Source organism: Daktulosphaira vitifoliae, unplaced genomic scaffold (assembly GCF_025091365.1).
Source record: "Daktulosphaira vitifoliae isolate Bord-2020 unplaced genomic scaffold, ASM2509136v1 Scaffold_5, whole genome shotgun sequence".
In the NCBI taxonomy this organism is placed as follows: Eukaryota; Metazoa; Arthropoda; class Insecta; order Hemiptera; family Phylloxeridae; genus Daktulosphaira; species Daktulosphaira vitifoliae.
In genome coordinates this window covers 31,859,564-31,872,968 of record NW_026099576.1, presented here as the reverse complement: position 1 = coordinate 31,872,968, position 13,405 = coordinate 31,859,564, and the positions used below count along the sequence as shown (strand labels likewise).

General features: G+C 26.3%; 1 protein-coding gene across 1 annotated transcript in view; it reads right to left on the bottom strand.

Moving 5' to 3' along the window:
• LOC126907872 (probable chitinase 10) overlaps positions 1 to 12,717 on the bottom strand; it is a 33,047-nt gene extending 20,330 nt beyond the window's left edge. The window contains exon 1 of the mRNA XM_050689517.1: positions 12,435 to 12,717. Within this exon, the coding sequence (XP_050545474.1) occupies positions 12,435 to 12,437 (3 nt within the window). The 5' untranslated portion in view covers positions 12,438 to 12,717. The remainder of the gene's footprint in view (positions 1 to 12,434) is intronic.
• Positions 12,718 to 13,405: the final 688 nt, after the last annotated feature.

The following is a 13,405-nucleotide window of genomic DNA, read 5'->3' as shown; positions in this document are numbered from 1 at the left end:
CAATGCTTTTCTTTGCGCCTTTGTGGCACCAAAAAACTAAAAAATAATTAAAACTTTAGTACGTTTATTGAACCAAACACACAAAGGGACTAATACCATAGGGCCATCTCGCTTTTTCAGCTCTTTCAGATATCTATATATTACGAATATATCTAAATATTAGTCTAATATTTAATATTATAAATATAATCTAATACTAGTGATAACAGTAAAAAATATGACACATCCATGGTTGCCAGAAACTCCATTTATGCTATTGTTTGCCTATTATATAAAGGCAAAAGACCATATCTTTCAAATTTACTTAATTATTTTCATTTCTCAAGTTATCACCTTAGTTTTTTTTTATACTCTACATCTGTGTATTCTCTGTATATTTTCTAACTGAAACATGTGTTCTATCACTTAGCCTAAAACTTACATTTGTTAAAACCGCTTACATTTTGCTTATAAATAAATACCCTTTTTTTGTCAATAAATTCCTTCTTTTCAATATACTTCATATCATTTTATTAATTAGTGCTTTGAAGAATTGCGAATCACTAGCTGCGATTTTATCGTCGTTGTTCCAGTTAATATCAAGTAACACACGAACTACAATAATTAAACAATAACTAGAAGTCAAAGTACATGTATTTATTATATTATTAAGAATGATGCTATTATCATTCTTTACTGTTTTAATAGTACCATTTTCAACGTTATTTTTATTTGATAAAGTGATACTGATTTTTAATTATATGGGGACTATAAAATAAAGTCTATCAATTAATTACCAATCACTTATTATAAATTAAATTAAATTGTCAACCTTTTATTCTTAACAATATTTTTTATGGCATGATTTTCTCCAACTAGGAGAAGCTATTTAAAAATGTTTACCTATTATTATACTTGCTATCGAATTTAATGAAAAAAAAAAAAAAAAAAAATTAAATACCGTCCGATTTTTATAAAATTAAAAAATGTCTTAGATAATATCAAGTTCGAACAAACTGTTGTAAAAGTCGTTTCGTTACAAGAGTCTAATATTAAAATAAATAATTTAATTTTATAGTTATGACTAATAGTTAATGAATATAACAACGTGGAACATTCTTACATGTTTTCTTATTCGTCGTCAAAATTGAATATATTAAATAAATTATACAATTTTTTTATACTATTATGTTTAATTCACTCTTTAATAATACTACTATACGTTAATAAAAAAAATGTATAGGATTGAAATTTTTTTGATATAGAGTATTTTTAATAATAAATATTACGTAATAACATAATTTTTTTTTCACAAAAATGTTTGGCGTGGAGTTTAAAAAATTGATTTAGGGTAACATTAATAGAATATGTTCTATACTAATTTTGAAATAATTAAGATTTATATATTATTTTATTAATTTTAAATAATTTATTTAATAATTTTTATACCACTTTTTTTTTAGTGGCCTAATTTTTAATATTTATAACTACTAAATAGAGGGGTAACAGTATGCTTTCTTTTTCATCTTATTTCAGTTCATTACTTATTAAATAAAGTTCAAATCTCACTACTAAAATTTAAATAAATGTAAAATATGTTTTAGTTATATGAGTAATATGTAAAATCATATAATGAATGTTAAGAAGAATCAACTAGATTTTTTAATGAAAAAGGATAATTTTTCTAAATAATTTAAGTAAAACAAACCCGACCTTTATTTGATGAATAAACAAATATATTTAAAAAGTGGACTTAAAATATATTCATTATTTGTACACATATACTTTTTCATAAAACTCCATATTCATTAGACTTTACACTAAATTTATTATCGTTTATCATTTATGAACAACTATACGCTATCATTTTGTTGTAATATATTCTCATTAAGTTTAATAATTATAATTAATTAATTGGTTATTCAATTATTAAATAACCAATAACGTAGCCATCGAGACCGATTTAACAAATCCAACGGGATATGAATGTTTTGAATGTTGCACACTTTTATACTAGATCACTCTATTTACCCCACAAAGGATACTTCTATAATTATAGATGAAAAAACATATTATGATATACATCAAAATAAGAAGTAATGATACGTAAATATATTGTGGTCATTTTCGTTGTATCGTATTTGAGTTCAAGGTTTTAGTATTAAATTTCAAACATACTAAAATGTAAGTTCCATTTATAAACATATATAATAGTCAAAAAAATAATAAATTCATTTTTTGGGAATATGTACATGTCATTAGCACTCCAGCTTTGAAAATCAAAACTTGTGATTGGAAGGTTTTCAAAAACTGATTCAATATTAATTAATTTCGTTAATCATATTAATTGATATTCTGTTAACTGTTTCTAAATATTAAGGTGCTAGATGCAACGTTTCGTTATAATCATTTTTTACACTGCATGAATAACAATAGTAATAATATGATTGTGGTCAATGCTCTTTCGTACAGATGTAAGAAGCAGAAGAATATAATAAAAAAAAGGCAATGGAGACAACTGAGTTATTTCAAAACCACTATAATTACTATACATTGACTAATAAGATACAGAGCACCGTTTCACGGTTCAAAAATTTTAAAACATATAAGTTAGCTTATTTTAAATCAATTTAAATGCATCACAAATAAAGACTGACCAAGCTATATAGATAAAAGACAACGATTTGATTATTGCTAGAGAGTGGGTTTATATGCATTTATAAATTTTCTTAATCTTATTCCAATCTTCAATCAATATATGTTTTTATTAATTTGATTGAAAACTTAGTAATGTATTATAACTGGAATTATAGTGTTAGAATTATTAGGGATATATGACCTAAAACGTAAAATATTTCTATGTTATTACATATCCCAATACAGATTTGCATAAATTTGGTTCCTTTTAAAATCGCTGAAATAACATTTATAAATGGATCTATACTGGCTTTCTAATTATAGCATTAGGTCATGGTTGGCAGATTACAATATCCATTATTGAAGATCTCAAATCAATTTTATTGTTCAAGAATAAAAGATTTCTTTCATTACATTTTTGTTTGGGCATTAATAAAAAATGCATCTAAAAAATTAACTTAAATAGTCCTAACATTTTTTTTTACTTCTGATAAACTACAACTAAATATATATATATATATATTTCATTTTAAAATACATTAATTTCTATGAGATTGATGAAATCACCTTTCCAATTACTTCACTGAAATATTTAGTATTAAAAATAATTTAAACTGTGTTTTTGAGTACTTATAAAGTAAAATAAAAAAAAACCCTAGCAACATAGTAAAAACTAAACAAATATTTTAAGAGTTTTTAGATAAAATTTATATTTTTACGAATAAAATCATAATGGCAAAAATAACATAAATTTATTCAATTCACAAAAAAATTTAATAGTTAGTAGTAGTTATTACTCTTAAGTTACTCAATAATTACAGTATAAATATATCACTTATAAAATTATGAGCACGCATTATTTCGACATGTTTATAAATTACATAAACTATTCTTTTTATTATGAATGACTAAAATATATTAGTAAAAACATGATAATTGTAATTTTATAATAAAAATTGATCACTTGTGGCTAATTAATTAAGTAAAATTAAAACTATATTAAAAATATTATTAATTTAAAAAACTAAAAAATATTAAAAATATTAAACTCAAAGCCACAAAAAAATTAATGAAAAGTCGCGGATACGTATTTCGGAAACAATGTTACCATTATCAACGCTAAACACATACATTTTGTGGCTTTGAGTTTAATATTTTTAATATTTTTTAGTTTTTTAAATTAATAATATTTTTAATATAGTTTTAATTTTACTTAATTGTAATTTTATTTTAGTTTTTGTTGATATCGTACGATGTTAATATTATTTGGTTTAATTGAGAAAAGGAAATGTTCCAACTTGTAAAAAAATCGATTTTGTCATCAAAAATGTTTAGAGACTTTTATAGTTATAATTTTAACATCTTGGTTGCACTCTACTCATATGAGACCAAAGAGTAAGAAAAAATAACTTTATTATTCTTTAAGAATAATATAATGACATTATAATGGCATACTAAGTCATAATTTTTTTTATTTTTGAGGTGTAGTTCTAAAAGTATTGGTTCATATAGTACTACAATCAAATATAATTCCATTAAAGAGATTAAATGTTCTAAAAACGAGAAAAAAATTATATTTGATTAACTAATAGCCATTTACAAATATTCATGCTTAATAAGTTTTACCCTAATCTATTGTATTCAACATGACCTAAATGTTATCCTTTTTACCCTTAAATAACATCCTGGTATGCTCTAAATGAGCAAGTAAATGCAATTACTTAAAAATTATCGACTAGAATTGAAATGCAAACTGCATTATCAAATACATACAAGGTGTTCAGTAAATAAGGAAACGAATTTCTATTGTATTCATTGTATGTAACAATTTAACTGTTTCCTAACTTACTGAACACCCTGTATAATGCAGTATATTTTATAACAAACCTGAAATATTCTGCATCATTATGATTGACATAATAATAATTCAGAAAAATGATTTACGATTATTAAAAATGTAGTACTAGCGATAATAATAACCATTGAAATATGAAAATCAAATCCAATATTCTTGACAAGTGAGTTACCTAAGTAAATATTTTTCATACCTTCAATAATTGAATTAAAACAATTATTGTTACCAGTTAACATTTTTTTCATTTAAAGAAACTTAAAACGGTTTCATCGATAACATTATTCTCTAATTTCTAACGCATAATTTACTGATGGTAATTAAACAATGCATGATAAAATAAATTAGTTTGAATACTTGCTAAAAATTATTAAACCAACTAGTTTCTCTTCACAAGTTATAAAACCATTTATAGTTATTTTTCACTTCAACTTGGGGTGTTGTGAAGAAAAAAAATTAAGTCTTGTTAAACGGTCTCGTATTTTCTGATCATTAATAAAAATTGTATTAGTTTCTGGAATCAATAATATTTATTGATTTAGGTTATTATACAAAAAACCTTTTTTTGAACACAACTGTGTTAAATAATAAAGGTCATTTTTGTCATTCAAATTTAAGAATAAAAATTTACAGGTAAGTTAGTTAATTGAAAAACAGTTGTTTATTTTTATTGATAAGAAATTTCCCATTTATTAATTTTAAATTACCAGGTTAAAATTAAATTTAATGTTAATTTACTTTTAATAACAGAAACTTCTTTGTTTGTTTTTTGATTTACAGTAGCTAGCAATGCATTTTTTGTTGTGAAAGTTGTTGTTGAAGTAGCGACCATGAAAACATATTTTACTCGGTTACAGTCATATGTTCATAGATCTTTAAAGTAAAAACATACCCATTTGTAAAACGCACACAAATGGAAGCGATTAACATACAATAATAATACTAGAAACACGACCTCGTTTAACCCATTTAGACAATGTACCGAAAAAGTAGATATTATTTAATATTTATTTTGTTAATATTAATGTAGTAAAAGAACAAGTTCGTCATGGCTAATTATTCATAATGATAAGTAGTGTATAAATAGATAATTTTATTATAAATAATTATTTAATGCAAGGTTCACTTATTTAAGGACTTAAGCCGTCTTGATTGATCTTTGTAAAAGATATAGTAAAAAAAAATCATTATACTTGTAAAATGTAGTAATTTATTTATCTTTGTACAAATAATTGTATTGTATTTTACCTCTAACTTGCTATTTTATTTTGTTATCAATAATCATTCATAAAGAAAAAAAACTATTTCATGTAAAATTAATGTCACTAAAAATTATCCAAGTAAATTAAAAATAACATTACTCATTAATGTACTAAATTTATGGTGTTTTAAATAATAAAACTACTTTCTTTTATAAAGTACAAAATCATTTTTCATTGACTTAACCGGTTTACTCCCGGAATTAGATTTAGACGGAATTAGGTTGTTGTTAATTGAAAATTAGGCTATTGGACATAAAGAAATCATTAAAATAGTTTGATTGGAAAATACAAAAACTTATATTGTCAAAATGAATAAATTTTGACAATGTTATCTCAGCAAATAAAAAAGATGGAAGGCTACCAAGAGTTATTTGCCCAAGAGCGCAAAGAAAAAAATGCTTCTGAGACTTTTGAGGACGTCTTAGTCGATGAACTCGATAAAAGTCTATTAAAAACGTATTTAATGTTGTTTATAATTGTTTGCATATTCTAAGTATTTTAATTAGCGAGTTATTATCAATGGGCCAGAAATTTTTTAGGGTAATCTGAAAATATTTTTTTTGCTCAATAAAATTTTTAGGCAAGTTTTAAATACAGATTGATTGTTGATATCCTTTTGCTATTGGGTTAGATTCCGTTGTGCTGTGGTACGAAGGCTTTCCCGTCCTTTCTGTAACAAGCGATAACTTTAAGAGAGGACGTTAAATAAATAACAATAGTTATTATTATATAATAATGCAGTTCCAGTAGTAAAAACTCAGTAAAACGTAGTTATGTATGATGATGATGTACCTAACTCGGTGTATNAAACTCAGTAAAACGTAATTATGTATGATGATGATGTACCTAACTCGGTGTATGTATCTTAAAATTCTTATTAATTTATACGATTTAGGTTTTCTTGATATTCCCCCGAGAACATAATACTCAATATGTTGAACTTTACTCAGTTATAGAAATAACTAACTAAACGCATAGACTTTTTACAGGATTTAACTAAATCAATAATGTGTGATCCACCATACGTTTCTTTCTTAAAACCGCTGCTGTAGCTACATATGCTATAATCAGGTCAAATTATCCAAATTCAATTACTACTCCATTTACTTTTTATTTCAAACGTTTGATTAATAGCCGACTGGTGAAAGTTTCTTACACATACGATTTATAAACATATATGAAAATAATAATATTTATTTGAGTGTGTGAATTCTGTCAGTCATTCGAGAGAACTAAAAATACACGACCTCCGTATGTTTATAATGTGCAGTAATATTGGGCAAAAAAATCGTTGCTGTATAGTTAATAATAATAACACAAAGAGCGGCCGAGGCAATATCATGTGAAGTGACTTTCACTGAACATTGAGGCGACGTTTAACTGCATTACAAAATGTCAGAAAAAAGTTGCTATTTTGAGTTATTGCATGCTAACTGTATCGGTTTACTTCAGCCTAGTTGCCTTTTTTGGAGTCGAGTTCTTACGTCACTGAAGAAGAGGATGTGAATCATATCTACACGACGACTCCATTTGTATGGGTGATACGTTTTTCGTTTATCAATTATGATATCTGTTATGATTTGCGGCACGGCAGAGTCGCCGGCTGTGACGTCCGGTGCACCCTGAATACTAAAAGAGGTAAAAAACCCGTAGAAAGAAAACCGAGCACGAGCTACTTTCGCGTTATGATTAGTAATGCGCTTGACATCCGCGTCAAAAACGTTCCTTGGCATTGTGCGTCGATTCAAAATATTTTCAGGTATCTTTCCCTAGTCACCACTAAAAAGTAGTCATTGATTGTCTTAATTAGGCTCAAAATGAATAATCTGACATGAGTAATTACCGATACTAACAACCTCATCCACAACTTTTAACGGAACTTCCTATTATGATTAATTTTTATTCGAGTCTATTGATCTTTTATGACAAATACAATAAACAATAATCATTTTCGACTTATTATTGAAAGGTTTTACAATTGAATTTTAAATTAACTTAATTTCCACTGTACATAGTCCACTTATAGACAATTAAGTACAATTATATTGTAGTTGATGAATAGAAAATTATACTTTAACATTTTTATGTTAAATTTCTATGCAAAATTTATCTTTTCAAAATTAAAAATTTTCAATTGGCAATATCATATTGATAATTTATCAAATACAAGCAAACAATTGAATTATATATCTGGTGGATTAAGATATGTTCTTGATATTGAAAAATTAAAAGTGATTTTTATTTCTTTTGTGAAATCAATGGTGACATGTTATAAATATATGAGGTGCTACTTATAATAAACAAATTTTTAATAGAATCATCAAATTTATTTTAAGAGTGACTGAAAAAAACTGAATTAATATATATCATTGAATTAAAGGTTAATGATTTTGATAATGAAAAACATTTTTTGTTTCATTATTTGCAGTCATAATGCACGACTAAAAAAGAGTTAAACAGTTGCACCTTCTTATATAAAAAATTGTATAAAAAAAGTTGTTTAAATCAAACCTTGCTATTATGTAGAAAATATAAAATTACTATTAATCTCTACACAAACTGTAATATTATCAAGAGATTTTTACTGTATAAAATTGTGTGATTTTCAAAAGTATATTTATATATTCTTTGTATAAATTCGATCTATTTAATTAAGCTTATAAGATATATTTGATGTTTCATACTTTTTAATTATATTAAATATAATAACATGTTAAGTTTAATCTTAATAATATTTTATTCACATACAGTTCGTTAATTTTATTAATACTTAATAATTTTTTTTATAGTTTTAATGTCATTAGAGTATAGTATTTTTTTTTTTATTTTTTAAGCTTCAACTTCTAAGGTTATTAGCTTTATATATATATGTATAGTATTATTATAATTAATATTAAGAACTCTTTGCCTTCAATATAAGCTCTGCTTAAAAAGGAATACAGACTAATGGTAAAAAATTATCATTTAGCATTTTAAAATTAATGAATGCTGTTTTGTTTGAAAATATTTATAATAAATAAATAAAATTTAACACAAATTTTATTTTTTCTAGATTCGATAGTGTAATGATTTATTATATCTGTACATTTATTGGTATTACGTACAACGAAAATCATCTTAAAGACGAAATGTCTTGTTAATGAGGACTGTTTATGAAACTAAAATTTTTGTCCCATTTTGTCGACCTATGGTAATCTATTGGTTAAATATTTTAATGGACAAATGTCCAAAGAGACAACTTTCTTGCCTTGACTACTCGATATCAATTCATTTATACCGGTGCATTCTAATTGGATGTAATTTTCAGAGCAGAAACTCACTATATCTACTCAATTATATGCATATAAAATAAATGATGTATTTTATACTATATATATTTAAACCATTACTTATGATATCGGGAAAATACTATAAAAAAAAAATGTAAAAATAAATATTGTTTAATAAACGTACGACTTACTGCCGAGCAAATAAGTGGACCGCTCTTCATAATAGCATTAGGTTTACCTGACATAATGTGTATCTAACATTTAATTTAGTGCTAACATTTAAATGTGAAATATTGTTGGAATTGTATAATATTTATGCAATTCACATGTTCATATTATGACTGAAACGCGTCGATTGATTGTATGTTAATTGTTTGACACTCGAGACCAGTGCAGTGAGTGGGCGGTGGTCTTTGCTCAGTGCGTTTTGATATAGAAAAATCGTGCTGAACTTCAGGGCGATTAAAATATTGTGACGTATTGCGTAACGCATATTTATTGTTGTTGTTACCCGAAACGACAACAATAGGTCGCGCCAACGGTCGTTTAACGTGTTGGTTTCTACATAGCAGCTCCCGAAAGTCTACCGCTAGTTTATGTGAACCTCCGCGGACGGCGCACGTTTAAATTATAATTATCACTTCTATCACCATTGACTTGAGTGTATTACAATAATAATAGATCACCGTATTGGTGAAAAAACGAAAGGCTCCGTGCATTATAGATAGAATTTGTGCTGCCACTCGCTGGTGACGCAAGACTGCTGTCTTGGATGTCATAATATTAAATAAAAAAAACCGGACTGCTTCCATCGACGAAAAATCAAACCATGAATAAAATATTAAATTAATCGATTGTGTCGATAAAAGCCATATGCCGTTTTACCAACAGTAACTTGGTAACAAAACAACAAAGTGTGAACTTGTGCAGAAAAATTCATTATTTTATCTGTAATGCGGAAACCGGTTCTTAACTAAATCAAAAGTTAAGTAGAAAAAATGACATCCGAGAGATTTTTCTGTAACCCTACCATTTTATTCATGGTCAATTAGATTTGAACGAATAAATAATTCAATTTTTCATTAGCTAATACGTTTTCACACCATATGCTATTAAAAAAAAATTCTCGTTACTGCATTGGTTGTTGTTATAACGTGTGTCGCGCTAAACTAGGTTAAGTGATCGGTATGTCGTTGATGATGTCGCGCGAGCTGAAAGTTTCTGATTTTAATTATTGTTATTATTCTCGGTCATCAATCAGACGTCAAGTATGCTTGGGCGTCATCGATTGTCAGCACTAAGACGAATAGATAGTGCCCGTGTAACGCTTGTTCGAGTGGCTCTCAGTTTCCTGTGGTGGCTATTGCGGCGATTCTTATAAGCAACGCTATTATTGTTATTGTCCGACGGTAACAATACACGTGCAAAATAGCTATTTTCCTTAAAGATTATAAACGCGCGTTATAAAAAATGTGCTGAACGATCAGCGACATAATAGTTATCATGCCAACAACAGCCATAACACATTAAGCAACTGCCATACGCATATCGTCGACAAGTGTGTATGCATGCGGGTTTCGAGTTGACAATCGCCTTTCTCCCAGAGAAAAAAATATATACAAAAAACAAAAATATAATTGTTACCATAGTTGCTCCCACGTGACTTAATTAAAAATCACTATGCTCCGAAATAATTATACCACGATATCACTTCCATTTCTGTTCGTAAATTGCAAAATCACCACCAAGTTCCCATTCTAATTTGACCTCCAGAACACAGAAAAAATAATAATTACAGCATGTTTGTTTCGCAAATTTTGTTATCAGAAAGTTTGCTGTCTGAAAGGTAAACTGTGGCGCGAACGAAAATAATTAAAGGGTCGTGGAACCTTATCTATGCCAAAATACTATACTTAACATCAAAATAGAGTGCGATTAAATGTACCACGTATTTGATAAATTAATTACTACTAACAGTTCAACTTCGTACGTTTTAACATGACTATGGTTAATTATACAAAAAAATTGATCTTTTTTATTCATTAAATATTAAAATCAATTCTTTAATTAAAAAAATTAAGTTACATTATAATACTAAAATGTGTGTATTTCCATCAAGAAAATATTGTTTATGTAGAATAATGATTAAGCAATTTAATTTCCAATTTGAATTTTTAACACGTCCGAAATTATTGGCAAATCGTCTCGTGCTACTGACCGCAGAGTTACTCGAGCTCAGCATATCAATATATATTTTTCTGTATTTATTATACAAAAAGTATGTACACCATGTTGCTGGAAGTACATCATTCAGGTTGATTGAACTGCCAGATTGCCAACGTGCTTTAAATTAAAATCACACGTAATTGTTTGAACAAGAATATGTACTTAATTCCTTATTTAGAGTTTATTAATATTTACTGAAATATGAACAATTCAAAATAGCAAAATCAATGTCTGCAATATGCATTTAAAATTAAATATAACTTAAAGTAAAAATAAAAATTAACAATTTAAAATATGAAAACTATAAAAAATTCATTAAACAAAAAAAAAAATATTTAGAAGTATAAATAATGGGAAAAATCAAATTCTCATCGATGAACTTTAGGATTTTTCGTATAAATTTTTCAATATACCTAAACACTTATCATGTTCAATATTAAGTCAATATTATTCTCATATAGTAACATAAATAAGATAATTAACATGAATATAGAAAGTAAATAAAGCAAGTATTTATTAACAATATAAATATATTTATATTTATAAATTGCATGATGAATGGTTTTTATTATTATTATTGTTAAAATAAAAACTTCTTTAGAGTACTTCATACTTAAATTCATTCATTTATTTCATTGCAAGGAACTTGGATTTTGGAATTCAATAGAAATTAGTAAATATAGTGTCTCAGAAAATTCTGTCAAGCATAACTTGTAGGAAATTTTACAATAGTTTAATAATCCTCTCGGTACTTAAAAGTTATGCAAGGTAATAAATTATATTTAATTTATTTTTTTCACTCATAAGAATCTAATAATTAATTTGCATGCCTCATAGTTAAAGTAAAGCTGATTGAGAAAGCAATCGCGAAAGACTGGCAATATACAATTAACCACTTTCTATTTAATTACAGAAACACATATTCAAAAATAATACCAATGGTTTTAATTTTCACTTTTTCAACATAATGCATGAATACTTATTAACATATCATTACACTATCAATACAACAATATGAATTTAGTAAAAAGTGGACTTATGTAATAAGTTTTTAATAGTCCCTTGAAAAAAATTGATTTTTAAGTCTCAGTGACTTTAACGCTCGTTTCTTATTCTATGAAGTAGAACGACACAACTAAATATTAATATACGAGTATAGTCTTTCAAAAATCTACTGATTTATTTTATTAATGTATTAGAAATATTTACCATTGTTTATTTTGGTTTGTTGTTTGTTAGAATCCAAATTTGAGTGCTGGCACTCGGTCACTAACATTCACGCACAAACCGGCCGGAACACATTAAAAACTACTTAGGCTTTAATTATTCTATTGATTATTTTTACAACCACAAATGGATAAATTATACGAAATTTGATCGAGTTATCCGATTGCTTCGCCTTCAGAGGTAAATTATCACTTAGGTCAGTCACGCGTTGTGTCCGGATCGAGACTGACGCCGGTTACCGTATTTGCCGGAGGTTTGATCTCAAAGTGTTTGTATCACAAAACGAGGACGCCGAACACACTTGTCCTTTCTATTTTCCCTCCCCTAACTAATGCCGTGGTGACCACTACCTATTAATCTCGCATATAGAACTCATAAATTAGAGCAGGGAGTATTATTATTATGTTTTGAAATTAACTATTCACAAATCACACACCTATCCTCTGAATGATATTGATATTTTATTATATAACTTAAATAATATAGTAATAGTAAAATATGTAATATGTTTTTTGTTTTATTCATATAATGNCGATATCGCCCACTTTGGGAAACACTGATATAATGTATGTTTACTTATTCGTAAAGATATAAAGAAAAAAGCTTTCCTTTTATAGTTATATTAAATTGTCTTATAATATTTTTATCATTACTATAGTGTGTTTACATAGTTATACTATAAATTAAAAATCATTCTGATTATAATTTTTCAAACATTTTTATTGATTTCTAAACTTCTAATAAAATATAGAAAAAAGCTGTACAAACCCAGTGTTTGAATAGAATGTATTTTTTGAATTTCATTCCTTTTTTAAGGAATGGTGAATTTTAAATTAATTTAGTTTTTGATGGAATGTAAATGTAATACATATCCAATGAAATTATAAAAAAAAAAAGTTGATAAAACTCAATGATGATCTTTTTTTGACCTTTATATAGTCAATAGAGAACAA